The 27,047-nt window shown below is 47.6% G+C and overlaps 9 protein-coding genes across 9 annotated transcripts; 4 read left to right on the plus strand and 5 right to left on the minus strand.

The window, feature by feature from the left end:
* Positions 1 to 59: 59 nt before the first annotated feature.
* Positions 60 to 1,184, plus strand: SETTUDRAFT_34190 (uncharacterized protein; the record flags this gene model as incomplete). The annotated part of the gene is made up of 1 exon (XM_008031251.1): positions 60 to 1,184. The coding sequence occupies one exon, from the start codon at positions 60 to 62 to the stop codon at positions 1,182 to 1,184; it is 1,125 nt and encodes a 374-aa protein (XP_008029442.1).
* Positions 1,185 to 2,308: 1,124 nt separating this feature from the next.
* SETTUDRAFT_22623 (uncharacterized protein) lies at positions 2,309 to 2,762 on the minus strand (the record flags this gene model as incomplete). Its single annotated transcript, XM_008031172.1, has 2 exons — positions 2,309 to 2,659; positions 2,724 to 2,762. The coding sequence occupies 2 exons, from the start codon at positions 2,760 to 2,762 to the stop codon at positions 2,309 to 2,311; spliced, it is 390 nt and encodes a 129-aa protein (XP_008029363.1).
* A 691-nt stretch (positions 2,763 to 3,453) lies between these two features.
* Positions 3,454 to 4,054, minus strand: SETTUDRAFT_22624 (uncharacterized protein; the record flags this gene model as incomplete). The annotated part of the gene is made up of 2 exons (XM_008031173.1): positions 3,454 to 3,905; positions 3,955 to 4,054. The coding sequence occupies 2 exons, from the start codon at positions 4,052 to 4,054 to the stop codon at positions 3,454 to 3,456; spliced, it is 552 nt and encodes a 183-aa protein (XP_008029364.1).
* Positions 4,055 to 4,591: 537 nt separating this feature from the next.
* On the plus strand, positions 4,592 to 5,386 carry SETTUDRAFT_34193 (uncharacterized protein; the record flags this gene model as incomplete). The annotated part of the gene is made up of 3 exons (XM_008031252.1): positions 4,592 to 4,633; positions 4,666 to 5,260; positions 5,328 to 5,386. 3 exons carry the CDS (start codon positions 4,592 to 4,594, stop codon positions 5,384 to 5,386), a joined length of 696 nt encoding a protein of 231 aa, XP_008029443.1.
* A 1,182-nt stretch (positions 5,387 to 6,568) lies between these two features.
* SETTUDRAFT_34194 (uncharacterized protein) lies at positions 6,569 to 8,022 on the minus strand (the record flags this gene model as incomplete). Its single annotated transcript, XM_008031253.1, has 2 exons — positions 6,569 to 7,729; positions 7,780 to 8,022. 2 exons carry the CDS (start codon positions 8,020 to 8,022, stop codon positions 6,569 to 6,571), a joined length of 1,404 nt encoding a protein of 467 aa, XP_008029444.1.
* Positions 8,023 to 14,283: 6,261 nt separating this feature from the next.
* On the plus strand, positions 14,284 to 14,608 carry SETTUDRAFT_22627 (uncharacterized protein; the record flags this gene model as incomplete). The annotated part of the gene is made up of 2 exons (XM_008031174.1): positions 14,284 to 14,365; positions 14,508 to 14,608. The coding sequence occupies 2 exons, from the start codon at positions 14,284 to 14,286 to the stop codon at positions 14,606 to 14,608; spliced, it is 183 nt and encodes a 60-aa protein (XP_008029365.1).
* A 3,619-nt stretch (positions 14,609 to 18,227) lies between these two features.
* On the plus strand, positions 18,228 to 20,466 carry SETTUDRAFT_156367 (uncharacterized protein; the record flags this gene model as incomplete). Its single annotated transcript, XM_008031524.1, has 7 exons — positions 18,228 to 18,259; positions 18,314 to 18,438; positions 18,496 to 18,940; positions 19,010 to 19,149; positions 19,203 to 19,389; positions 19,443 to 20,035; positions 20,057 to 20,466. The coding sequence occupies 7 exons, from the start codon at positions 18,228 to 18,230 to the stop codon at positions 20,464 to 20,466; spliced, it is 1,932 nt and encodes a 643-aa protein (XP_008029715.1).
* Positions 20,467 to 23,000: 2,534 nt separating this feature from the next.
* Positions 23,001 to 23,354, minus strand: SETTUDRAFT_34197 (uncharacterized protein; the record flags this gene model as incomplete). The annotated part of the gene is made up of 2 exons (XM_008031254.1): positions 23,001 to 23,210; positions 23,259 to 23,354. The coding sequence occupies 2 exons, from the start codon at positions 23,352 to 23,354 to the stop codon at positions 23,001 to 23,003; spliced, it is 306 nt and encodes a 101-aa protein (XP_008029445.1).
* Positions 23,355 to 24,691: 1,337 nt separating this feature from the next.
* Positions 24,692 to 25,983, minus strand: SETTUDRAFT_22629 (uncharacterized protein; the record flags this gene model as incomplete). The annotated part of the gene is made up of 4 exons (XM_008031175.1): positions 24,692 to 25,098; positions 25,151 to 25,249; positions 25,420 to 25,557; positions 25,608 to 25,983. 4 exons carry the CDS (start codon positions 25,981 to 25,983, stop codon positions 24,692 to 24,694), a joined length of 1,020 nt encoding a protein of 339 aa, XP_008029366.1.
* Between the last annotated feature and the right edge of the window lie 1,064 nt (positions 25,984 to 27,047).

The raw sequence follows: 27,047 nt of genomic DNA on the forward strand, positions 1-27,047 counted from the left end.
CAAATTGCTCTTCCATAGAGTTTATCTTTTTGATCTCTATGAAGGAACTTTTTTGAAAGATGCTATCCTCCTCCCCAGACCAGACGTCAGCCAGTCTTCGCAAGATCGCTGTTGTGGGCTCCACCGGATTTTTGGGACCTTACCTCATCGCTGCCCTGCTAAAAAAGAATCACCAATCTCAAATCCTTTGTCTAAATCGATGCAGCGACGGAGAGAAACGAACCATGTCTGTCGTGAGGCAGCTTGATCCTGACAGTTATCAGCACCATAGTCGTTTGTCCTTCTTCACCGCCGACATCGCAAAACCTCGCCTTGGGCTTGATTGCAACCTGTATGAGCTTCTAGCATCTGAGTTCCACGAAATCATCTTCAATGCTTGGAGCACTAGCTGGAACATTCCGCTGGAGGATTTTGAGCCACTTCTATGCGCTTTGCGTAGCGCTATACATATCTGCACCACAGGCCCACGGAAACCCCGTCTAACATTCGTATCTTCCACCTCTGCGCTTGGAAATTGGTCAAAACTGCATCCCGAGCAGCCACTGCTCCCCGAAGAACCTGCATGGGACAATGCAAGTGCGACAAGGGATGGGTATGGCCAAAGTAAGCAGATTGCGGAGCAATTGATAGCCCGAGCGCATGAGGAGCGCCAGCTACGTGCCACGATTGTCCGCGCTGGCCTCATTGGCGGCCCATCTTCTACACAACCACGATCACTGAGCTGGCCTATTCAAGGTTCAGTATACGTTCTCATCAAAACCAGCCAAAGAATGGGCAAGTGGCCTGCCCAGATAAATGCTCTGGACTGGATTCCTGTAGACGCACTCGCAGACGGCATTGCAGGAATTACAACTACGCCGAGTAACAACAAGGTTCGCGTCTATAACATGATGCATCCCAAACCAGCGCCTTCCATTCTGCTTTATGAGACATTAAAGAGCAAGTTCGGGCTAACAGCAAAACTAGTTAGTCTCCCTGAATGGCTTGAGAACCTCAATTCAACATCAAAATTGCGGAACTTTCTCCAACAGGCCGGTATGGGTCGAGAGCAGGAGGGCATGATCTTTCATAACCAGAACGCTCTAGGTGTTCTGCCAAGCGTCGAGCAAATCACAGAACAGCGGTTGGCAACATGGCTGGATGGATGGGGCCTTGAGCTGGAGAGGATCACGTCCAGGCTATAGCATCTTGGAATATCCATAATGGTATGCTATAGAAATGAATTGACGGTTCATCGCTAAATCATCTTTAAATCTGCAAAACTCTAAGTTGTATATTCAAGACGATGCGCACCCTAACAAATGACTGTAGAAACCCAAAAGATATTTCAGTTATTGCTTTGGCTATGGAGCCTAGCTGGTGTACAGGGCCTGCCTATGTATAGCTTGCCATATGTGTCTAATGTATTGACAAGATCTGTAACACAGGTAAAGCCTAATCCATGGTACTTGTTAGTAATAGAGATACTGAAGGGTTTGACGGGAGTAGTAGTATATTCTGAAAATTCCATTAATCTAATCGATCAGAGAATTTGAACCAGTCCTCTCCAATCTCCTTGGCTCAAGGTTCCCAGTTCGTACGACAATATGCTCCAGTGCCCAGAACCTTAGAAACCTAAGAGATAACAGGAGCAGCTTTTCTTAACAAAAAACTCGGCCAAGAAAAGAGCATTGAAGACAGACCATATTACGATTGATGCTTTGCCCAAAATAGTATGATAGATCAAAGTCGCTAAGAAGGGAAACGGCAGCTCACAAGGATCATGCTCTGGACCGGACGAAATGACTAGTAGAAAACCACTCAGATACCAATTTAGAAGTTAGCAGGAATGTTGTTAACTGAAGCTGTTTTTAGACAATTGCATGGGTTCTCGTTGTTTTGCACTTTAGCAGGCGAACCGAGTAATTACTAGTACAGGAGCACAACGGTGTTTTTAGCTCAATCGTAATTCTTAGGATATGATGAAGATCAAATGAAAGATCGCAGACTTTCGACATGACTATCAAGAGCGAATGTAAGACGCTTATGTAGTGCATCTATGAGATTGCCATATTGCATAGTAGGCAAAACGTATTGCAAAAAGAGGTTGAAAGAGAGTAGGAGTTGTAGTCGAGGGCTACTAGATATTCGAGAATATCCATTCTTCTAACCTATCGTTGTTTGGCGCCATGTTGCGCAGGGACTGCTGTATCACTAATAACACACAATGGTAGCAAGCTTGATGTACATGAAATTGTATTGGAAATAGCTCATACTTGAGAGAGAATGACCAGTATCTAGGCAATTTAACGTAGAAGGCAAGATGGAATCAGCGACCTTCCCAATACTCACTTCCATGAGGCTTGTGTTTCTTGCCGTTTCTGCGCTGTCTGCGCTGCCTCGACCCGGTGGCAGACACTCGCTTAGACTGGAGCTCCGCCTGCAGCTGTAACGCTCGTAGCTTTGACTGGCGGAGTTGCTCCATCATCTCCCACACCCTTATCTGCAGTCTTTGGGCGTACTCTACGTAGGACTTGTTTTGTCGAGATTTCTCTTTTACCTGTCGCTCGAGTGCTGCTGATTGGTAGCAAAGGTTGTGTAAGCCGATGCGGATAGCCCCGGCGACAGCAGCCGAGTTTGATGCGTAGACATCAAGCAGCCGGATTTGGTTATAGATGTTCTGTCGTTGCGCATAGCGTTAGTTGAGCCTTGACTGCGATGTGTCTCACTCTGGCTAGACTTACCGTGGGCTCATCCCGCCGCGTAAGGGTTCTATACGCCATTGTCACTAAAGTTCTCCTAGATGGTCGGCAGCGTCACCGCAAGCTGCGAAGGGCTGCGAGGCAGCGATCATACTATATCAGCATGGCTGCTGCGCTGCATCACGTGACAAGGGTTGCGCGACCGAGCCACCGGGGGGATGCGCAGGGACGACTCGGCATCATCCCATGCTACTTAGGGTACTGAGCGATCAAGCGTGCGATTGCATGCGGCGAATTGCCTACTAAGGATCGTAAAGCCATGTCTATCGACGTTGTGTACATGCTCCACTTGCGAAGGGGCCACCACACGTCTCGGGCCCGAGGCCCCGTTTTCCAATCCCCGTGGGCCTCCTTTCGACCAGCCTCTGGCGCTTGCTCTAGCCGCGGCATTGCGGCACAGCGGCAGAGCCTGGCAGGATGCGTTGGGGGGCTCAAAGGAGCTGCTAGTCCTGGGTCTTAGCGCTGTCACGGTGCAGCGCGCTTCAAGCGAGATTGCAGTTTAGTACTCTAGGCGAACATGGGCATAGGGCTGCTGTTCTGACGACTCCACACCTCTTCGCTATAGAGTGGCAAGCAGGGCCTTTCGATTCTAGCACGGTTTGATTGCATAGAGGTGTTGCTTTACTTTGCATTCGTAAGATGATAAAATTCTAGCTACAGCATCTACAAGATAATCCCCTTAAGTAAGCCCAAGTTCCTATAAATACTGATGCTAAGCCGGCAACCAATACCCGTTCATAGCCAGGTAGCCTTCGTTGAAAGGGCTGTCGTCATTGTTGTAGCACACATTTGGTGCAAGGCATTCAGAGAGTGGTGTGGCAGAGCTGACTGGCATGGTTGTCGAGGCGTAGAAGGTTGGAAGGGAAGAACTGGTGTCCTGCGCCGGGTGTCCTCCAGCTCCACCAGATATTGGAAGTAGCGAGTGCACGGCTGGCGGCAGAGCGGTAGAGCACTCTTCTTTGCGCTCCTGCTGCTGCTGTGGCGCTGGCGCTGGCGCGATGCTTCGGCCTTGCGGCCCTGTGGCACGATTGCGGCGTTGGCCTGTTTTGGCGGTCTTCGCACGGCCTCTAGGGCGGGGCTGCTTAGGCTGACCATCGCTGACAGAGTGTGATTCCGATGCGATGATGCTCTCAGCTTCCTCAAGCCTCTTCTTAAGCTTCGAGCCTGAGCAGGTCTTAGCAAGAGAGCGCAGGATAGGGCGGCTCTTACCTACGATAGTGACGTTGGGCTATGCGGTTCTGTATCTTGCGGCGCTCAGCAGGGTCTGAAACCTTGGTCCAGTCGTCCATCTGAAGAGAAGCACAGCCAGACATGATGCACGACCAGTCTGCGAGTTGACAACTACACAAGACTGGCCGCTCAAAGACTTATAGATATGCTAGAAACAGCCCCTCTACTACCTTGCCAAGGCTAGCAGGTACTGCCTGTGCCATCTGCAAGGGCCCGTTTAGAGACGAAGGGCTATTTCGGCAGTCTCTGCGGCGGCGACGGCCACAGCGCTGGTGAACCCGACCGTTAGCTAAACACAGAGCCTGCATGAGCAAGGGTAGTGCTCAAGATAGGACCCACCACTTGGGATATTGTAGCACTACTTGGCATTAGGGGCAACCACTCTGGATAGCATTAGGGGCAACCACTCTGAATGGCATGCGGCGCCCTTCAGAAACACCTCCACCTTATCTGTATAGGGGCGGCGACAGCAAGTGGGGGAAACTGCTTAAAGCCCTAAAGCAAGAGCTGTTGTCCCGGCTAACACTATTCTCTTCACGCTCTACTTCGGATCCACTAACTCCCAATTCGCAACGCCGCCCTTGCTACAACGTGGTAGACAAAGCCCAGAATTTCTTATTATGGCTTCTCACAACAAGACTAGCTGGTCGCCTGGATACTATGTATAGCTGTCCTTTGCTACGATGAAAACTAGGCTCACCTACACCAGCAGTACGATGATCGCCAGCTGTTTGAACATCTGCAGGGACAAACGCACTTGATCCTCCAGTTCTCCGATCAGCTACAAGCCTACCCACACATAATCAGCACCGTATCGCAGCGGATAAGCGAGAAGAACCTAATCATCAACAATCTCCAACATAACTTCAACAAGGAACGTGAAGTATTATTAGGCGAGATTGAGAAATATAAATGGAAACTCGTCGTTGAGAAGCAGAAGGCGAAGTCAAAAGCATGCAAGTGTGAGACTAGTAATAGCGAGCAAGCAGAACAGCAATGTAAAGATAGCGGAGCGGAGATGACCAAGCCTATAGCAGAGCCGGAGCAGATTGAGGAACGGACATCAAAGTCGCCCAAGGCGGAGCGTCATAAAGTACAGCACCGAACCTTACTGCCAAAGCCTCCTCACGGAGATTCAATCGAGGTGCTTGCGCCGCAAGACAACGAGAGGGCTGCCTCTCCAAACTCGCAGGCAGTAGAAACAGAGAGCTGGCAATCTGCCCGCGAGACTATGTCTCCCGTTATTAAGTTTATGTCGCCGCAGGAACCAACACAGACACAGGGGACGCGTAAGCGTAAACGAGCGCCTCGTAGCTAGCGATTATAGCAAGCTTTGCGTATTTGTATTGTACTTAGCATTAGAAAGTAAAAGTTCTTTAAACGCCCCAGCGCTCCAGTTACACCTGCCACGCTAACCAACTACAATATAACCTAGCGAGCTGCACTTCTAACCTAGTCTCCACTACGGCTGTGGCAAACCTGGATATAAAGGGTTTAGATATTAGCAAATTATAACGTCAGCATCTAGTAAGCTACTATAAGTGGTGCACCTAGCAGATATTAAAATCTCAGCGGGTGTCGGGAGGTGGGTTCTGCTCGCACGTCTGAAGCTGGCATCGCCCCTAGTGGCGGCTATTTTGAGAGGCTTACTCTCTAGGTGGGGACATGCTAGACGTCTCTTGCTTACACTTATGTAACTCTAAAGATAATCACTTCTCTTAGATAGAGCTGATTAGCTACACTACAACACGCACTAGTTTACTGAGTCAGTTATTCGCATAGGCCTTAGCAGTCTGACTTTGCTATCTTTGTGTGCTCTAAGGCTTAAGTGCTAATAAAAACCTAGGTAGTAAAGTCAACACTAAGAAGACGTTAGCACACACGCTATGTCGTCAGGTAGAGGAGCCAGTTAAGGGCACTAGAAGATAATGAAGCCCAGCAAAGACATGGGATTAGTTCGTTGGGGTAGATAGCTAGTGTGCATGTTTTCCTAGACGAGAGTGCAGTCCGAGCTTTAGCATGGAGAGTGTATTTAATCTGATTTGGGCTCAATGGCGTAATCTTCTGCAGTTGAGCGGCGCAGTACCTGGCCCAGTAGAAAGGTTCAGCCGTGCGCCTCTCGCTCGCTGATTCCTCCAGGAAGCGCGGTAGTTTGAGAGCCATAAACGGGTCTTGCCTACTACGCCACTTCATGATGCTGCTATATAGTGCACCTTAAGCATCTAGAGTCCCACGAACACCACTCGTTAATCCGCATTTACACCATGGCTGGCGCTTTCTGGAACCTACTCCAAATAGCAGTTATTCTTTTCTTTGAAATTCTTAAGTGCCACCATAACGATATCTGCACATTTCTTTTCCGCATAGCTGAAAGCAAGCGATCTCTCACTGCCGTCCGGAGCAAGTTAGCAGAGCTAAGACAAAACCCAAGTCTCTACAACGCTAGCCAGCGACTGTGGACCAAAAAGGCGAAGACAATTTCATTTAGTAAGTGCCTATCTGTAGATTCGGGATTCAACTAACGCGCATAGATACACTACAACGAGCTGCTCGCTCGTCAGAAGCTCTAGATTCAGCAAGGAAGGAAGGGGCTTGTATTATATAGCAAAGAAGGGTCTACTCCACTCTAGCAACGAAGACAGTTGTTCTGGTGACATTAGGCCATCCGTTTCCTCTGAAGTGACTGTGCTCGTGATACTTGCCGATCCTGCATCAGACTCTTGGGTGTGTGTAGGGATGGGCACTGCCTGCGTGAACGACGACGACTGACTTGAAGAATCTATCAGCATTGGTTCGTAGTCGACTGAGCTGCCTTCTGTGCAGATAGGCATGTCTGCAACAGAGCTGTTGGGCATATAGTGACTTTGGTCGTCTAGCGTAGTTATAGGTGCCGTCGTTATTGTAGACGTAGGTACTGTCGCGTCGTAGCTCTTAATGGCTGTGTTGAGTAAGGGGCTTGGCCCACTTCTAATCGTGGTCTTAGCTATACTGTCTGTTGCAAACATGTCTGAGCTTCCTGCTTCGTTCATGTATGCTGTGCTAGTTCCGTACATGTTTGCGCCAGTTGTATACGTAGTTAAGCCATCTCCATGTGTAGTTGAGCCAGCCCCATACATGTGTGAGCCAGCCCCGTACATGTGTGAGCCGGCCCCGTACATGTTTGCGCCAGTTGTATACGTAGTTGAGCCATCTCCATGTGTAGTTGAGCCAGCCCCGTACATGTGTGAGCCGGTCCCGTACATGTGTGAGCCGGCCCCGTACATGTTTGCGCCAGTTGTATACGTGGTCGAGCCATCTCCACACGGGTACGAGCTCTCGCTATACGTGGCTAGGCCACTGCCTTCATAAATGGCTAATCCGGCAGTTCCATATACAGAGGAAGTGTCTGCTCCACACCCAGCCCAACCCTCCACGTCGTACATGGCTGAGCCGTCGTTTCCATACGTGGGTTGGTCGTCGACGTTGATTCCAGTTGTAGTACTGCTAGCGAAAGAATACTCTATAGCTGATGCAGGCCACAGCATATCATCCGAAACACACTTCTCTACTCTCCAGACTTGCTCCTTAGATAGCCCGCTCTGTTGTGGGAGGGAGGGTGTGTAACCACCAAGGTCTGCGAATGCGTTCGCACCGCTCCACTCGTACAAAGGCAGCGACAGCGCCTGCCTAGGAACCGGGCATGCCACCTCTGTACTGTCTTCACTGTCTAATCGATGAAAGCGGGATATTAGGTTTTTTAGGGGCTTGCGCTCCTTCTCCTACGCGCTCTATTAGCTTCTCTCTTTTAAGAGCGATGTACTGGCCGTACTTTAATCAGTTCATTCCGCACCTGCTCTCTTGTTTCGTCCCATGCCGTATCACGGGCTCTAGCTTCCATCGTGCTCTTATTAAGACCGCGATACGCAGCAGTCAGCCCATCTTGGGTCCGATGGCGTGAGGCAAACTGGTTGAAAATGGTCGTGTAGTGGTTCCAAGAGCCTATTCTTAGGTCATCGGCGGTAGTTTTGATAATATAGAGCAGAGTCTTGTCCTCGTCGCTGAAACGGCTCATATTGGCGCGCTCGAGATATAGAAGTAGGCAGCTTCGTGCCTCTCTATAGAGGTACAACGACCTCTATATTCGCACTAGAGTAGATGACAAAACAGGGCTCTGCAACATGCTCTGCCCTAGACTAAGACAGCTAAAGGCGAGCGAGCCTGCGCGGATTGCCTGTTTGCTGCCCTTGTGCTGGGTGTGCATAAGCGACTGGCGCAACGTCGACCTCGGGAATGCAGAAGCGGCTGCTATAGGGCCTGCATGCCCAGCCCTGCCGGCGCTTGCAGACAGACGTGTGGCGGCAGCAGTTCTTCATTTTATCGGCAGTTCTTCGGTATGGGGCAGTCATCTGCTGGTACTGGGTCTTGCCAGGCACCGTGCCGCAAGCTAGAATAAACCACTTGGGTTTACTTGTTGAATAAGCAGAAAAGTTGGCCCAGCACGATGCTGTGCCGCTTATCAACACGCGTAATTTGATGACCCACTTCCAGCAGGTCGTCATAGCTCTCCTTGCTTTGCTCGTGCTGCTTACTTGCCACATAACATACTTTGTAGTATGGGCTCCTAGTACTGATTCTGCAAATAGCAGTTGAGCTATCAAAAATGAGTAGCAGCTAGCTATACTAGAGCACGAAGCCACCAGCGCGGCCCGAGTATGCTACTATGCTGCTGATGTCTAAACGCGCCAGAGCCGCCTCGAACGATTGACCTGTGCCGCACTCACAGCCTCGGCTGCACATATCCGCCCGCGCTTACCAGAACCCTCTTTGAGTCTAGGCAGCGCACTATGAAGACATGGCAGAGCATGTCTAGACATGGGATGACTCGGCAACAGCAGCTACCATGCCGCAGAGGTGTGAAGCTGCAGCGCTATTTGTTGCTATGACGCGTTCACCCGCGTGGATTGTACGCGCAAACTGCCCTCTTAGTAAAGAAATGCGGCACGGAGAGACATGGTACGATGCTACTATACAGTAATAGAATAGTGCAGTAAGGGCTATATTCGTCGCGAGGTTGCAGAACGTAACGCCATCTCGAAGTATAGCTGGGGTTCGCATATATTGCCGATCCTCGGCAGTCTTTGTGCCCCTGGCGTGTGGCGCTGCAGATGACTCGTTTTTTTACGCGATGCAGATGCCGTGCAGGCTAACAAGATCCTGCAGGATGTGAATAATGATGTACGGCGGCTAAAAGCTAATTGCGCTCTAGAATAACACGCCAGCGTCGCACGCAGCGCGGTAGCGCACGTCCCGATAGGCCGGTTGATGCAGGTCGTCAACTTACTAGAGTTCTTACTCGGCTATATATCCCCGAGCGGTAGAGAATGCTTATTCCAATAATTTTCTCTTCCTACGATGCTTACCCTAATGATGTGTGCTCTTCTTTGTAGCTAACTACTCATATATCTTAAACAGAGTTGATCGCGTATCTATAGCGTGCTAGCACTTAGAGCTAAGCTAAGACTAAGTCACAACGAGTGTCTTACGCTATCTATATCCTTCGGGCCATTTTATGGCACGACGAACACGAGCCTCCTAAGTGACTAAGTTTGGCCAATAGCTAGAAGGTTAGGCGTGCTGCTATTCCTCCGTGGCGCTACTGTTAATGCGCGAATCATTACGAGCCCCCATTTGCACGTGTAAGTACGTGGAAACGGTCCCTTTGCATACGAACATTAAACACCACACTGTTACTCAATAGCAATGCACTAGCCGTGAAATGTAAGTAAATCTGTACGTGTACTGTAGTCAGAAATACGCATCGGAGGTAAGTCGATTCCAGACAGCCCCTCGGACCTCCATCGGGTATCTATCGGGCCAGCAAGGCTGAGAACCTGCGTAGTAAAGAGCTCCTATCCAATCCTTGGGACGAACCGCAAGGACTCGTCTGAATGCTATTCTAATGTTCTTGGTCCTGCCTGCCAAGCCTCTCACAGGATTACTGGTGTGAACAAGAGCATTCAAAGAGCTGATGAGGCTAGAACGTGCTTGTGGCAACCAAGAACTTACTTGTCTTTCTCTCTTTTCTTTGTGCACTTATTCGCATTCTTTTAATTCACATATTGCTTTGAGATGAATCCAATTGCACATTAATTCTCATCCTATAACGTCAGATGCAAAATATTACAGCGGGCCATTTTCGACTCAAGACATATCTCAGATAATTAGCCAAACACTGCTATATATATAGATTATGAGGCTCCCCCACCACGCCAGTTCCAGACGCTGATACGGTCGTTTTGGGCTATGGCTGACTGCATCTGTCCGTCAGATGCATACGCTGAGGCCCAATACAATACATAAGTAAGAGAACGATAGAATATTGTTCACACCATCCTCTAGACTCCAAAAAAACCAATCATGGATCAGCAAGACAAAGCTGCACCTGCTAGTCAGAATGTTGCACCTAAAATGATCAGAGAAAGTAACAAATACGATGACCTCATAGTTGAGTCGTATAACACTCCAGAGATGTTCAACATACTAGCTACCGTTTCCTTGTGGACATTGCTAGCCGGTTTTGTTGTATTTCCTGGCACCTTCACCTCTCTTCAGAATACTTCATCGCTTAGCAGCAGCGTACCGGGAAGAGTTGTTCAGCGCACGATCCAAAATGTCCCTTTGCTTGCAGTGGCAGTCTTCTTCTTTGTGCTGGGAATAGCTGGAGTCGGCTGGCTTTGGCGCCAGCGCCGGCGACAGTACTTATGGCTCGCAGATAAGCTGTTTCTGTATGTTCCAACTGCGTCAATCTGTCTGTCTCCATTGTTTCAACTGTACTAATTTATCAAAGCCCAGGGTTTCTGAATTCCTTGACTGGACTAACCACAGTCTTCCTCAACGTCTATACCGCACGAGAGGGACACTGGTCGCAACCTGCAATAGGCACATGTTCAGTAATATGCGGATGCCTTCTAGTGTTCTCAACATTGTATATAGTCTACAAATGTTTTCTTGTTCCACATAAGATTTCAAAGAGGTAACTAGCTAGGTGGAATTTGATAGAACTGTATGAGCGTCCGCGTTTGCGAAGAATTCACATTCCGTTCAAAAAGCTAGACAGACAATCGTTCACTCAAATTGATGACACACACGGATCAGTAAGAGGTTTGAGGGATGCTGCTTGGCTCGCCGTGCAGCAACCCGCCCTACCGTGGCACAGTCACATGTCGTTCTCTGTGGTCTGTAACGCTTGGCGCAGCAGAGCAACAGAGCATCCTGCATAACCCAGAAGTCGATATCAATAGGCGATGGATCCTCATGGTTTGTTCTTTTCAATTCCATAGTTACTATGATCATTACTTAACATAGCTTCAAGTTTGACATTTGAATATTGGTATACGATCAGCACGAACATGAGTGACACTATCTACAGCATCTGTGGTTCCCGTAATGAATTGTGCAACACAATTCCAAAGAAGATCAGCGGGTTGAATGACCAAGATAAAGTCTTGAATAGCAGGATGATACTCAAGACAAGGCAAACAAACAGACTCAGCGCCAATGTTCCCAATACAACAACAAAACTCTGAAACCCAACCTGCATGTGCAAGCCTGATTGTCGCGAATCTATCCACCAGGTCGCACTTGTTCAAACGCACCAACTGAAGAGCGGGTCCAAAAGTTCTTTTCAAGGTTTCCTTAGTCAGCGCACCAACCGCGGCAAATCGGTTCTTGGGACCCAAAGCACCATAGGCCTGTACCACCAGGTACGATCGTGGTACGTCCTTCTTAGACTTAGCAACTCCAATACGGCATTCGTGATGAAATAGAGTATTCTTAGGGCATACTGGTATATTACCAGTTTCTTTCACAAGATATCCATGTACTACTCCGTTGTGAAACACAACACCGACGGAGATCGTGAGTCTCTGCAAAACTAGAGCAAGGTTAGCATCCTAGCAATGAAAGAGCCTCTGCTATGTAACACACCTCTCATATGCTTTACTAAGAACTTTACTTGTTCTTGACTACCAGAGAAGAAACAAAGCGCTACTCCCTCCGCTTGCGCTTTCAACCAGTGTAGCCATGCCTCTTCCACTCCCACCATTTCTGTAGCCGCTAGTTCCAAGCATCTCTTCTTGTAATTGAGGATCTTCTCATATTTCAGAAAATCGCGCAATCTGGCCTTGGGTCCAAATCGCTCCACAACTAGTAATTGTAACTCTGTCGGAAGCTCAGAAAAATACTCGATCAGCTCGCTAGAGTCGCCTAACCCAACTCTTTGGTTGATAAGACGACATATAGTGTCCCTCTCTTCGCAAGAGGCTGCTCTGTGAAACGCTATATGGCATTTTTTGTCCCTAGCATCAATACTTCTTCCTTTGCTCACAAGACAACTGACGATTTCCACGTCGCCACGGGCAATTGCGTCGCGAATTGCCGTGTTACCTTTGTTATCTTTTGCGTTGATATTTGCGCCCTCATCAATTAGAGAGTTGACGATATTCACGTCACCGCGAGCTGCTGCTACATGAAGTGGAGTCAAACCTGAGACGTTTTTCGGATTCATGCATGCCCCCTTCTTAGATAGCACGCCAAATACGAATTGCCCTTCATAGGCAGCTTCATGAAGAGCGGTGTTGCCTAAGTTGTTTTGTGCATTAATGTGAGCTCCTTTGTTAACAAGTAAGACAATGGCCTTCTTCTTGCCGTGGGCAGCTGCTACATGAAGTGGAATCCGACCAAGATCATCGTTTGCATGAATGTATGCCCCATTGTCCAAAAGACAACCGATGATTTTCACGTGACCGCGAGCAGCTGCATCGTGCAGAGCAGTACGACATCTTCTATCTGTTGTATCAACGTACATTCCTTTTTTGCATAGAAAACGAACCGAATGGACGCTGCCACTAGCAGCTGCCTTGTGAAGCGCGGTGCAGCCATGATTGTTCTTCATATTCATGTCGGCCCCCCTCTCAACAAGCAGGCTAACTGCCCTTGTCTTGCCGCCAGCAGCAGCTTCATGAAGTGGAGTCCAACCAAGATTGTCTTTTGCATTGATTGCTGCTCCTTTATCCAATAGACGCCTGATAATTTTGACATGGCCGCGAGAAGCGGCTTCGTGAAGCGCGGTACGGTTGTTGAGATCTGCAAGGTCGGCCCTGAAGCCTTTGAGGAGAAGTAAAACCACTGCTTTGCTACGGCCCCAGAGACATGCTATGTGTACAAGTGATTGCCCATCTACAGTAGCCTTAGGGGTGATGCACTCTTTTTTGATTATCCGCTGTACGTTTTTTATATCGCCCTCAGCTACAGCCGAACTGAGAGTAGAATTGGTTTGCATGTCGTGATCCTTGGGGTTGATTTACTCCTGCTCCTTCATTACAGGCCAGCCCTGAGATATCTGACTCTGATTCCCCAACGTTCCTGCGTTCCATGTACGACTTGGAACAAACGCAATGTTTTACAACTCACTGCGCACGTTTGATACAAGCTTTGTTTCTGGGTGTATTTAATCGTTTGCGAGGAATTTAGATTTTTACGTGCCAGAGAAAGACAAATACATTTTAAAGAGATCAGCGTGTATTTAGTATAGCCATAGATGCACTAAGCCGCAATAAGCTGGTCACGCAGCATAAGCTGCAAGACAAATGCTATTGCATTACTATTTGGAGGAAGGAAAATCATCAGAATGTCGCAAACATTGAACTTTTAGGATTTCTATTTATGGAACAAGATATTGATGCAGCTTACGGAATACCAGCCTTTTTTGTACTGCACGAAAATGCCACAGGGCAAGATGCCCTCTCCGTTCTGAGGATCGAAACATATGTAGCCTATCGCTCTTGTGCTTGGTTGTTAGTAAAACATATTTAAGAAAAATCTGAAAGCTACTGTCTCGATCGAAGGGGCTAGATTACCACACTAGCTACTGCTCTTAGCACAGCAAGCTCTGCGCAGAGAAAGGTCACGAAATTAGGAGCGAGATCTGACATTCCGCCTTGGATACTTTTGGGTAGCTGCAGGCATGAGTTCGCTATTGTGAGACCATCTCAGTGATTTGCTATACTAACGAATTGAGTGAAGGAGTTACCTATCTACTCCGAAAGTAAATCCCTATATATGCGCACAGCTACTACACCACAACATACTTGGCATATAGCTACGTAGGTCACGTGTACTCTATTTTCGTATTGGTGAGCTAAGTGGTTACTCATGTAAGGATCGAATTCACTTGAGACGACCGTACTTCAGAACTGCCAGAAGCTTGGCGCAGCCACACACACACAGCATGGATTTACATTAAAGGGTGAAAAACAGAGCAGGTATGATGGCCATGAGAAAGCATCCTGTGAGCACAAAGTTCAATGTAGGTCTGAAAGGAAACGACACAGTACTCGTCTGCTATTATGGAGGAGGTAAAGCACAGACAAGATAGTATGAACAAACCAGCACAGATGTGTGAGTAGGTACAAGCTACCATCTACCTGCCGCAGATTTCCAAGCCCTTTGAATGCCTTGTAGTTCTAGAAAGAGCTGACATAATGCCCCGAGTGATAGTCAAGAGGACCCACACTTTTGATGATGATCCTGAGTGGTTGAAGATTCTCACCAACGGAATGGTCAGCAGGATAATCACCGCGGTGCTAAAGGTCACGTGATTTGCATGACGCCAAGACCTTGTCATCAGTGATGACAACCCTGCCATGTGAGGAAAAGACAACACACAACGGCCTTCACATCAATAATGTCAGAACAGGAAGCAATTAGGATACAAGGGTGGATAGATTTAATCATTTACTCTTGGTGTGGTCAACTCAAATTCTGATTTCTTACAAGTTGTTACTCAACAAGATTAATACTTTATTACTTTATTTTAGAATTGATTGTCTTTACTATCGGTTGAAAATTCATAACTAATTTCCACTAGAACTACTTCGGCAATCTCGCGGACAGCTGCTGATAGTTATCTCACCCCAACCTGGATAAAAACTTAGAGAAGTAATTAAGGAACTTGTAAGAAAGTAAAACTTGAGTCGACCACAACGAGAGCAAACAATGAAATCCGTCCATCCGTATATTCTCATTGCTTTCAGTTCTGTCATCCCGTTGTGCCATGCCGTCCATCCTGCCATCCCACGGATGGTGTGTCTTGGCGGGACAACGGTCACGTGATCCTGCCCCACAAGGGTTATCCTGCTGACAGTGAACCGAGTGAGATTTTCGACCACTCGTGGTCAGCAACCAGGGGAGAGTACTCTTGCGTGTCACTTGTAATACGATGCTCAACCTTTGAGCATGCTTATGCCCAACAAGTCCTGCGAAACGACCAGCTCAGCCAAGCCTGCCTAACGCTGTCAGCCCAGTGCGACAGCACTTAGAATGGCCTTTCTTGCTGGTTAGTTGGTACTGGTCGCTGTAATAGGAGATGGAAATGTTGCAGACAGAAGTGTTTGCGCATGAGGCTATTACTCAGTGGTGTAGAGACGAGACGAGTTCTCCAGTGCGAAGCACTGCTTAGTTTTACTACCCATCCGTCTGGATATAGCGAACAGATGATTTAATATCCGTTGCTTAGCTAGGGCACACTTCAGCCTGCTGATGGGTTTCCGCAGACTTTAGGTACCTAGAAATGCCTATCACAGAGCATGCCAAGCAGAACTTGTGCCCTTCATCCTAAAACGTGCCCTTCTGCCTGCATGTGTGCTCCCTTAGCTTGGCGTGTGTCCCTCAAAAGACTATATTATACAGTAGTACTGGAATGCGCTGTTCTGTCTGTGTGTGTGCCCTTAGCTGTTAGGGTCTTGTTCTGGCTTGCCCTGCTGTATATAAGAGCACAATATGCTCTCGAGGTATTGTAATTAAAATACTATAGTCCAGCCATTCTTTTCGATTCACCTTCTATATATAATGACCGCTACGAGTTTGAAGCTACCTACCTACGGCCTTAATTAGGGGTACCGTTGCAACGAGCATAGATCTCCTCGCTATTACTGACTAAAGTGAGACGACTTGACGATACTAGTGGAGGATGTGAAGGATGCCCTGGCCAGTAATCTATAGTATAACTTCTATGGTGCTTTCGTATCCCTACCCGTGCTCTCTCTACAAGATGTAGAGTGTTTTCCATACGAAGCCCTCGATTGGGACGAAGATGAAGGGGTATACTTTTAACGTTTACTTATACTTCTTGTGGACGCTGGGGTAGTAAATAACTGCACGACTACTTCTTGCCAACAACTTGACTTTTCTATATAGCTGGGTGGTCGATACCCTAGCGTAAGAAGATTTTGGGGGGGAGGCGAACTCTAATTCTACGATAAATATGGTGTCGCCCTACAAGACCGGGAAATAGAGTTCGATCGTGTCTATCGATCGCAGGAAGATCTATAAGGCTATGATAGAGAGATGCTTGGATAGCCACTGGTTAAGTGCGTACAGTACGTATATTTACGCTAGTTAATCATTACGTGCGTAAGCTAAAGTGTAACAAGTCTGACTAGGGCCTATCGCTGCTAGGCAAACACAGCACGACGTCCATGCAGTGGAGGGCGAAGTAAGAAGGAACTATTGAGACCATATCTAGGAAACCTGGCTTGAAATAGTTCCCGGTTGTTGTGGATTTCCTTTTTATCGTAAGGGAGGCTTCACCAGTGTTTAGCTGTGGCGTGGTTGAGGATGAAACACTTTCGATGGTGGTGGTGGTGGGAAGCACCTGAGCTACGGTGCTCAATACTCATGCATATCCTGTAACTAATATTCTGCTCGTGTTCGAAGAGATTGAAGTTGTGGATATGAGTGGTAGTCATTGTAGACAATTACATTTCCAAGATTGCAAGCCGGTTGAACCCTTATAGCACAACCCCGTGTAACATACGACCAAGATTTTATGGTATTAGCATGCACTGATGGCTCTTGTCTACTAGCGTTGAGCCTCGACGGCGTACCCTGATACTTCCATAGGCTTCGTGAGATCGAGCATATGTCCATGTCTTGTTTGCATGGCCAGTTCCTGCGACTGTGTCCGTTGCGCAAAGGTCTACTTCATGTTACTTTCCCTCTACACTATAAGGGAAATAGCTGTTTGAATCCAACTCGTAGGGACTTTGATAGTCTAGCCTTCGCAGAGTGTCTTCTCAGTGGTGCGGTCTCCTATCGATGCATAGTCTCCGTAGGCCGCTTTTATTCTGTTTTTCTTTCAGGACATCAGGCCTCTCTTTCACATTTTTGAGAAATTCATTGATCCTCATATCTGCTTCTTGCTCTCCTAGAGCATTCCGCAGCGCTGTGCAGGGTCTGCGTGTCGCAGAGACGTCCCTTTTCGCTTCGTGCATGGCGTCATGTATTGAATGTTTCCTTAGTAGCTTTGTGACGAGGAAGTAAGAGTAATTGTCGCGCGCAGCCAAGATTAGAGCTGTATTCTATAGGCACGTCAGTGCGGTCTACTTATAAATACTTATATTATATAAGATTCTATATTTCTTTTCCCAGTGATCGCTAGCTTCGATATTATATGCCTTGGCCTCTAGGAAAGTAGGTGCTACGATCTATTTGCCCAGGCGATGGAGCTTTTCATGATAATTTCCTCTAGGCTCCAGCCTCGGAGAAGCGCGGCTCGAGCATTCTGCCATTACAACCAGGGAAGAATTAACTGAGAAGGGGCTATGATGTATAATACACGTGAAATAATGTTGCAGGAGCTTAAACTAACACTACAGAATCACCAGCGCAACCCAGCTCCTTTAGGTCAACAGGTAGTGTAAGTCGAGGTGCGGTGTGGTGCTGCACTATGCTTGTTGCCACCAGATATTGGGTCAACGGTAGTGGAGTCATGTTAGCATTGCTACAGTACCAAGCTGGCGCATTTGGTTTGCTTGGACGAGTGGTTTGTCGATCGCATCCTAAGTCACTCGGTACAGATACATGCATGACTCAGCATGGTCTGCAATCTGCTGACTCTTAAATGAGTTCTTCACGAGTGGTCTGACGCCTATGGACTGCTGTGTAGGACGCTTCGCTCATGCCTTTGCAGCCTGTAGTGGCTACTCATCATCCATGTCATATGTTTGCAGGGAGAGGATAAAACTTGGACCTATTAGCCGGGAGTGAGAGAGCAAATCTTCCGGGTGTAGTGTATACTTGGTGCATCAGCAAGTGACTAGAAGATTTTTTGCCTTGACTATCAAAGTACTAAAAGGTGCCCTAGCCTTGTGGGCGGGTTTCGTTAATCTGACTTATGGGTTCTTTTTTTGGTGTTTATGCTCAAAAACAGTAGTCAGTATGGCAAAGCCGTCAAGAATAGAGAACAACTAGTATGAATTCTGCTCCTTTGATACGCTTGCAGTGCGGTCTAATCGAGGTGACAGCGAGTCTCTGAACAAGTATAGCGAACTGCGGCGTGTACGAGGAGAGGTCCCTTGGCGGCTTTGGATCGTGGCAGTCATAGGATTTTGGGAAAGAGCTGCGTTTTGGGGTTTGACCGCGCCATGGCGTACGTTATTGCCCCAAACTTTCGAAAAAAGAGAATGGCTGATCACCTGTTGCGTAGAGAACTACATAGAACACCAGCTTCATAGTGACCCAGGACGGCCAGCTGGGGCTCTGGGCCTCGGGCAATCTATGGCAACGCGGGTATACTGCGCCTTTTACTTGTTCTATTATGCTACACCAATCCTATTCGCAGTTGTTGCGGATGGCTACCTTGGACGCTACGTCACACTAGTTGTCAGTGTAGTGCTGTACTGCCTCGGCTGCGCTACGTTGACCATTAGTTCCGTGAATAGCCTCATTGAGAGGGGGTGGGGTGTTCCGGGACTTGCGGTCGCTATGTTCCTCATTGGTCTTGGAGGGGGAGGTTTTCGAGCGATTATGGTCCCGTTCATCGCCGATCAACAAACTCAAACGGAACCTCGAATTTTGAAGCTTAAAACGGGAGAGGTAGTCATTACAGACTATCAGCTAACTTTGCAATATATCTACAACCTGTACTACTGGTGAGTCGTGGGAAGTAAACGGGGATGAGTATTCAAAGCGAGGCCTTCATATGGCTAATGTTTCAGCAGGGTTGGCAACGTCGGCTCGCTCTCATGGTTTGCAACCGTTTACATGGAAGCCCACGTCAGCTTTACGAGTGCCTACGGACTCACATTTGGCTTTATGGTGACTGCGTTTATCATGCTTGTTGGCGGTAGGCAATACTATAGTATGAGTCTACCACTGATTTATCTTCAAGTTCTATTCGCTGACGCGCTGCAGTCAGAGTTCCTCAGGAACAGAATGTTCTACCCGAAGCATTGAAGATCATCATCTGCGCTTGTCAAAATGGCCTCAAAATGGCACATGCAGACCCTTCTTACCAACTTATACGCTGCCAAAAGTTAGTGTCTTGGAGTGCGCAGCTTGTGGAAGAACTTACTCAAGGTCTTCGGGCTTGTCAGATTCTGTAAGAAGCCCCCATGTTTTTAGGCATTGGCCCTTCGTTAATACGTTGTTAAGGCTTGCATTCATCATGTTCTTTGTATGTTTCGATCAGATGCAGAACAATCTGATCTCCCAAGCAGGCCAGATGCAGACTAACGGTACACCAAACGACCTGCTGCCGGCCATGAACCAAGTCGGCTGTATAGTACTTGGACCTTTTATCCAAGAGGTCTTGTATCCATTTCTCCATCGCCGTCAGATCTACTTAAAGCCGGTGAGCAGGATTACCCTCGGTTTTGCTTTCATCACGTTGTCAATGCTATACGCCACGGTGGTGCAGCTATTCATCTACCGGTCACCGCCTTGCTACAACCAGCCGGGGAGCTGTGGCCGTAACCAGATCAACGTCTGGATACAGGCGCCTCTGTATTTTTTAATTTCTGCAGGCGAGATTTTCGCGTATGTCACTGCGCTGGAATATGCATACGATCAGTCTCCCAAAGCCATGAAGGTTGTCGTCCAAGCAGTTGGCCTACTCGTTGGCGGTATGGGCTCGGCATGTGCTATGGCATTGACGCCAGTCGCACGCAATCCTTATCTTGTAACATTCTACGCCTCACTCACGGGAAGTATGGCTGTTACGACCTTAGTTTTCTGGGCTCTCTTCCGTAGGCGCGATGACTCGCCAGTGTCTGTGGAGGGTGCAGCTGACCCATCTATTGCTCTGTCTGGTGTAACACAGCAATTTGGTACTCATCCTGCTGCATGCCGGGTGGCCGATGAGGCGCCTTTACTAGACCCCATTGATACTGGCAATCCCATCGAACTTCACAGTGGGATCATTTACCAGACTGTGACCACGGAGCTGCAAGATCAAACTGATAGCCTGAAACCTTCACTTCCACGCAAGAGCTCAAGGCGATTGAAAAAGGGATATAACGATTTCGGTTCCGTCGGCCATGTCGCTCCTTTGACATCAGTCGTAGGGTTTTATGACCAGTTGCAGCCAATCGCAGCCAATCGACTTCCTCCACAATCTAAGGCGGCGTCAGGGAGTCTTGATCATCGTCCAGTGGGGTCGCTTTCCCGTGGATATTAGATTCAAGAACATAGGCGGGCTTTCAGAAAATAACATAGCATCAACAAAATACCTACGTGCCTTAATGACAAACATATGGCCAAAATATTCGACCTGATTAACGTTAATTAGTTCAGGCACACAGGACTTTTCGTCACAGAGCGAGAGAAATTACCCTCTTGGAGGTGAAACAAGTCAAGGTTCATGCATTGGCTGCATGGCAGAACACATTGAGAGTTTCCTCAATTACGCAATCTACACCAAAGAAAAACAACAATAATGGTAACTATTCCATCAAAATAAAAGACTTGAGCTGATTATTTGTCTTACTCTATACAGCGGACCCTGCTCTTTCGGCTACGCAACCAGCACACTACTGCGTTTGATGCATGTAAGAGAGCTAGTGTGTAGTAGATTTACAGGGCTAACGTGTATCTTTGCATCTATTGACATAACCCACGAGCTTTGATACATGTCTGGCGGACTTCCACTTCTTGCACAAACTCTATCTGCCACGAACACTATGAAAATTGACGTTTCTCGAGTGCATGAGCAAGCCAGCTATCCCTGTTACCTGTAGCCCTTTCCAAATGCCCTTAGAAGTCATTCTAACTACTATCAACTGGTAGATAGTGAGTGCCGAGCGAAGCATCCATGGACGTATTGAACGTTTCTGTATGACCTTGGCTTGGTACTGCGATCTACGACAGGTGGTTCTTCCTCTATTGAGGCTAGACGGCAGTGATTACGCCATCGAGAATAAGGACGATTGCGCTGGTCGGCAGGCAGCTCGATAGGCCTCGACGGTGTTTGGGTAGGCGAAGCCTCAATTGAATGTGGGGTGTTTGGTTCCATATACGCACTTCTATCATTATGGACCAGAAGCTCTATGACTAAATTCGGCCGTCGAGCTGCTACAGCGCATCTAGAACATACCAGAGGCTCCGGTTCCAGACTAGAGCGATAACGATTCGAGCGACGCCTACCGCATAAAGCGCAGTTGATGATGTTGACTCGATAGTCCACTGGGTATTTTGGCGTTGCACCTGACATAGCAGCCTATGAAAATGAGGCACGGATTACTGTCTTTTCCTGTGCTCTAGTCTGAGTAGATGGAAAAGTAAACCGACTGCATAGAGTGCTCTTACCTTAAGTATGTCTACGAAAGCAAAGACACTGTGAGAAGTAAGCAGACGGAGTGTCCACAATGCGAAGCTCAATTGAGCATTTGAAATGTGAGAAGATCAGGAGAGACAGGGTCCAGTTTAGGCTCTGGAAGGGCGCCAAGCTGTAGTGTGCTTGCTAAATGGCGGACGTTGTATGCTCTAAATTTAGAAGCCAGCAGATAAACCCACCATGAATGAGTGTGGCAGGATACTCACAATATCTATTCCAGTGTAGCGCTACTCTTCACAACAAAATATGTCATTCTCAGCGCTAACGCTCTCGTAGTAAAAGAGGTAGTAGATATTTTTGATACACAGGGCTAGCTAGGCTGCAAAGTGATCGCTCCTGCGGTTTAAAAAGCTACTATGCAGGGACCTATAGTGAGTGCGCAAACAGTGGTCTGATTAAATCTCACGCAGTGCTTTTCTCCTGGTAGAGTGAAGAGTCAAGCATGACTAAAAAAGAATTCGAAAAGACTCATTGCAGTCGACGTCAACCCAGACATGGATAACCATGTAAACTTTCAAAAAAAAACAATGCAGTGTAGGGCGATAGAACAGGTTATCCAAGCATGCATACTGTGCAATGACTGGCTTTGCTAAAAAGCGTCGAATCTTTAAAGCGGCTTCAAAACAGTCGATTCTGAGGAAAATTGGCTACAAATGAGGCTATGAGGATTACTCGTGTGGCGCTACTACGAATTACCCATGCATCTCACAATAGGGACACCATGGTCCAAACTTGCAACTTGATATATTTAGAACAGCAGCTAATCTCCTAGCTTGTCCGAACATATCTTGGCCAATATCCCACTGTCTATACACCTTTGTGCTGCCCTTTGATAAGTAGTATAGCTAAGCGCACAATTCCAGCCCAGCCGTTTCACCTATACAGGGGACGAAACTCACCGTATTTCAATTAGCCCTCATGACAGTTCAATTGCGGGCCGGTAGAGCAACGGCTCGGATTGATGGCGTTTGCAGTAGTGCTAGCGAGATGAGAGGAGTGCTCGAGTTGCAGGCAATGCTGTTGTCAGATCTCGCGCGAAGAGAAAATCAAATCAAGGGGTTCTCGAGAACTGAACTCTGCTCACAAAGTTGGGATCTGAAAAGATTCAGGGTAGACACAGCTGAAGCACTTGAGAAGATATGGAGCAAACAATGAAATTAGATTGGTTTTCAGTATAACATCCCTCCCTTAGTTATCGGACTCCCCCTGTGACCGGACACACTAGTAGTACTTTGACTTTCAGTAACTAGAAAACCTATGCGCACAATGAATATGACTACAATTGTATAAACTTAGTCTTTTATAGCTAGTTAATTTCAGATATCTGTGACCTTATTTTGCCCAAAAATTACGTTCGTATAGTTGCCTCTGAGCCTGATTTATATAGCGCCTACTTTCGTGACATTCGAGACTTCCCTTCCTACAGCATCAAACTCGAGCCTTTGTCGGTCCGTATTTTCGTAGAACATTATCACCCTAGCCTCAATACCTCCTTCTGAGGTTCGGAAGTCATCACTAGCCTTGTGCGCGTTATCGCAAGCAAATTTATCTAACTGATCGGTACTTTCTGGGTCGGCGCTATCACGGTTCTAGTTAGTGCAAGAAGCTTTCTATACGGTCATGTAAGTATATCTTACAAAACCCGTGCATGGAGTGGCATACCTTAAACCACTTAAATTTCCAGCCGCGATCTCTTCGCCACAATTTCCAGCCAAAATAACGTGCGCTGACATGACGGTTGTCTAGCTAACTAGTGTCCCCGTACGCCCCACCTCGTCGTTATGTGAGTACATTAATTCGTGGAGACCTTCGAACCCGCGCTTGTGCAGCGCCATTGCCAGGCGCTGCGGGATATCATAAATCCGGCTTTGGATTGGCGTTCTAAGGTTCTAGCGCTCGTGCAAAATTAACGAATGGTCTGGCATCGAAATCGCAAAACCGCAACCAGCTTCCAATACAGCCGCCGTACAACTTTGAGATATGAATCAACGGTCGAGTGCGCATATCCCGGGAGCCTCCGCAGCACCTGTGATATCACGTCACCCCTAAGCCGCGCAGACCACCGTTGATCCCTTCGCCGACCGCACAAACCGCTCAAATTAAATTGCATTATTGTGCTTTTCGAGCACCCCATGATTGAGACATATGGCGAGCGGCAGTCAGATGCCTAAGATAGAGTGGGGGTCGGAGACAGCAGCCGTGGCAGGCGGCAACAGAGATCGGCATCACAAGCTAGGAAACACTAGGATCGAAGTCTGTACTTTGATAAGGGAATTGAGTGTCACTAGTGGAAAGCGATAGTTGCAAGCACACATCAAGGTGGAAAGGCGTCGCATGTCCTGGTGGTATAGCTGCCGCATGGTATACAACAAACGACTTCTTGCATGGAGCACTGCAATTATTAGCACCGTAAAGAAATGCTCATGTTGAACCTGTACGGCCTGTGAGGAGTTTGGGTTGTAGAATGCTCATGAGGGCTGGGTAAGATAGAGCAGAGATGGACAAAAAAGAAGTGAGAAACTGACCGCCAGATTCCGAGCCGTTTCATCCGAAACCGTATCTAATAGTGGCTATGCTTGGTAAAGCGCCACACTGTCTGTGGCTGAGTTCCGTCCTGTTTCTCATCATATTATCGCCTTCCGCGCAAGGTCCTGCCCGGTGTGGCCCGGCCGACCTTACCGCGCCATTCTACATATAGGCTGTACAATCGCCCGCCCTTTGAATCAGCCCACAGCATCTCAGCTGTTCTTAGCCTGGGCGCCAGCATTTGAACTCCTCCCCTTACCTCATCATGTTCTAATGGCGATCTTGGTTGGATTTCTCTCGAGACTTAATAGTGGAGTAGGCAAACTAGACTTTAGGTCCTCCATATGGTAAGTTCAGGTACGGAGCGATCTATGTATGCTAAGCAGTAATCCAGATAATCGCTCACTTATGATCATGCCTCGTATTCCGCTAGTCCAGTGAAGCTGATCAACGCTTGTGGGAGCAAAAGGTAATGCTCTTGGCTCCTTTCTAGAGACTAGATAAATATACTCCGACAACGCTAAATATCATACCTTAGAAGCCTTTATTCATCGACCAGACCATGAAGTTGAGGTATTGCAGACTCTACCTCTTTCGCCGCTTCGTCCCATTCGAAACGAAGCCCATGGATCAGATTGGCCAGAGCTTTCCAATTAATCGACCACGCAAGAGGCCAGAATACTCCTCCAACGCCAGTACCAAGAGCTGCTACGATAGCCAGAATTGCAGCGTGTGAGTAGGCATGTAGCCACACCGAGATGATATCAGATCCGAATATCGTTTGTATTGCGCCCCAAAACCGTTGCTTAATCAAATCTTTGTAAAGGTCTTTTAATTCGCGTCTCTTATCGCCATAGTCGGCAAGGAGCCAAGCTTGCCGGATAGCAAAGTCGAGCGTATTCCACCAGACGGGATCATAGCGTGTCCACGTATTGCATAGGGGCCTGTACACTATCTGGTGTGAGTAGAACTTCTTACAAATTGACGATGCATGGCCACTTACGTTCTTGTGATATAGTCTCGTTTGTGTAAGTGGACAATCCAAGCTCGGGCACTGAATCAATAGTCTTGATTCGATCCTCTCCCCACCCCAAACAGTCACCTGCCCGATGTTTACCCTCGCCAAGATATTCCCAATATGTACCACAAGAAAATCTCTCTAGCAGTGTCTTCGTATCGTTTGTCATATAGAGTAAGGTATTAAGCAGACAGAGAAGCTTCTTGCGAACGCGGCTTCTTTACTCGGTCGGTGAAGAATAGTAGTTTCAGTACTGTTCCATTCAATCTTCGGGTAATTGCTGTGAAGAAGAATGCTGAAGGATATAGAAGTGCCGAAAGCTCGGAGGACAGCCTCGTGGGATAGTCCAGATCTTGTAGAGACGAGCAGTGCGACTCTCATCTGCACCTCCTCTACTTGCGTGATTAGCAACGGGCATTTCTCAAGTAACAAACTTACTGACCTGGGGTTTCCTTGTTCTGAAATCGTTGCCACTCCTCCCAAAGAGTGAACTGAAACCATCCCAATAGCCAGGCTAATGCGCTTGAAATAGAATATTCTAGGCCAAAGATTGCCTTCTCTATCTTGCAAGCGACACCGCAGAAGAATTGTTCTAAGTCTTCCTTACAAATTATTTTAGTGGGGTTCGAGATGAAACCTAGAAGCCAAGCTATGACATCACATAGCTTCCAAACTGTGACGATAATCGCTGCAGTCGTAATTGGTAGAATATTTCGAATTAGGAATCCAAAAGGAGAGTTCTCGAGGAGCCAAAGGGTAAGGACGAGGGTGAAGGCAACGATGGCAAAGCGGATCACGTCTGTTGTGGTAATTTGCATATTGATTTAATCTTTGAAAGAACTTTTAGAAGGAAAGACAACTATTATGCTGTCTGCGATCTTTTGTGTTCATCAGAAAAGACAAGGCTGAAGATAGGCGGTGAGTGGATTTTGCTTGATGGTGGTTGGTATTTGAACGTGAGTGGTTGTGTGCAGGGACAACAAACGCTGCATATGCGTATTATTTCTGCCTAAAGGTGAAGGGTTTGTAGCTGGCTAACATCCATCCACTCATGACGGAACTAGGCATAACTTAGAGGTGTCCATGTGTCGAATTTTAGATTAAGCATTCGCCACTCAAGACGGACGAACACCTTGGTCGCATTAGCAGGAAGAATGGCCGACCCGCACTAACAATAGGCTTTGTAGATGTCTCGAAATCTATGGATGATAGATAAGTCGAGTTACACGTAACTACGATCCATCAGATCGCCACTCTCTAAGTCACATGCACCGCTCCTGAGATACGCTAACACTTATTCGGTAAGCGCCTTTCTGAGTGCCGTGCACTCAGGATAACCAAAGTACAGGAACGGGAAACCGATAACTACCGGTCATCACTGTATATGGTTATCTTGTCGTTGTTCTATATACTTATAATGCTCGAGACGCGAAAACAGAGGAGATTTGATAACATTAATGTTGATACACGTGATAGACTCACGTGATAGCGCTCGAGCCATGAACAAGTTCCAAGACTTCACGCATGTTCCCCGCAAAGCCCGCCTGGCGGTAACTGTTCAATGACTTGCATACACAAATCTATAGGCACCTAACTGCTCTTAGCCTTTGGATCTTGCCTTTCTCAATACAAGTTGTTATCCAGTCGCTCACGATCTCCTCCTGGATTACCACCTAGTGAGGTTTCAAAGAATTGCAGGCGGCTAAAAATAGATGCGCCAAAAGAGCCCTCTTTTCAGGGTCAGGCTCATCCCCCACCTGCAAGCTACGCGCTCGCTTCACTCCTCCCTACCCTTCCCGTCACTATCATTATTTTCATCGTGACTAACCAAAGCTAACATGGACCGTGCAAGCCAAGTGCTGGCACAAGGCATTCCTCATGG

The sequence above is a fragment of the Exserohilum turcica genome, assembly GCF_000359705.1.
Source record: "Exserohilum turcica Et28A unplaced genomic scaffold SETTUscaffold_6, whole genome shotgun sequence".
NCBI lineage: Eukaryota > Fungi > Ascomycota > Dothideomycetes > Pleosporales > Pleosporaceae > Exserohilum > Exserohilum turcicum.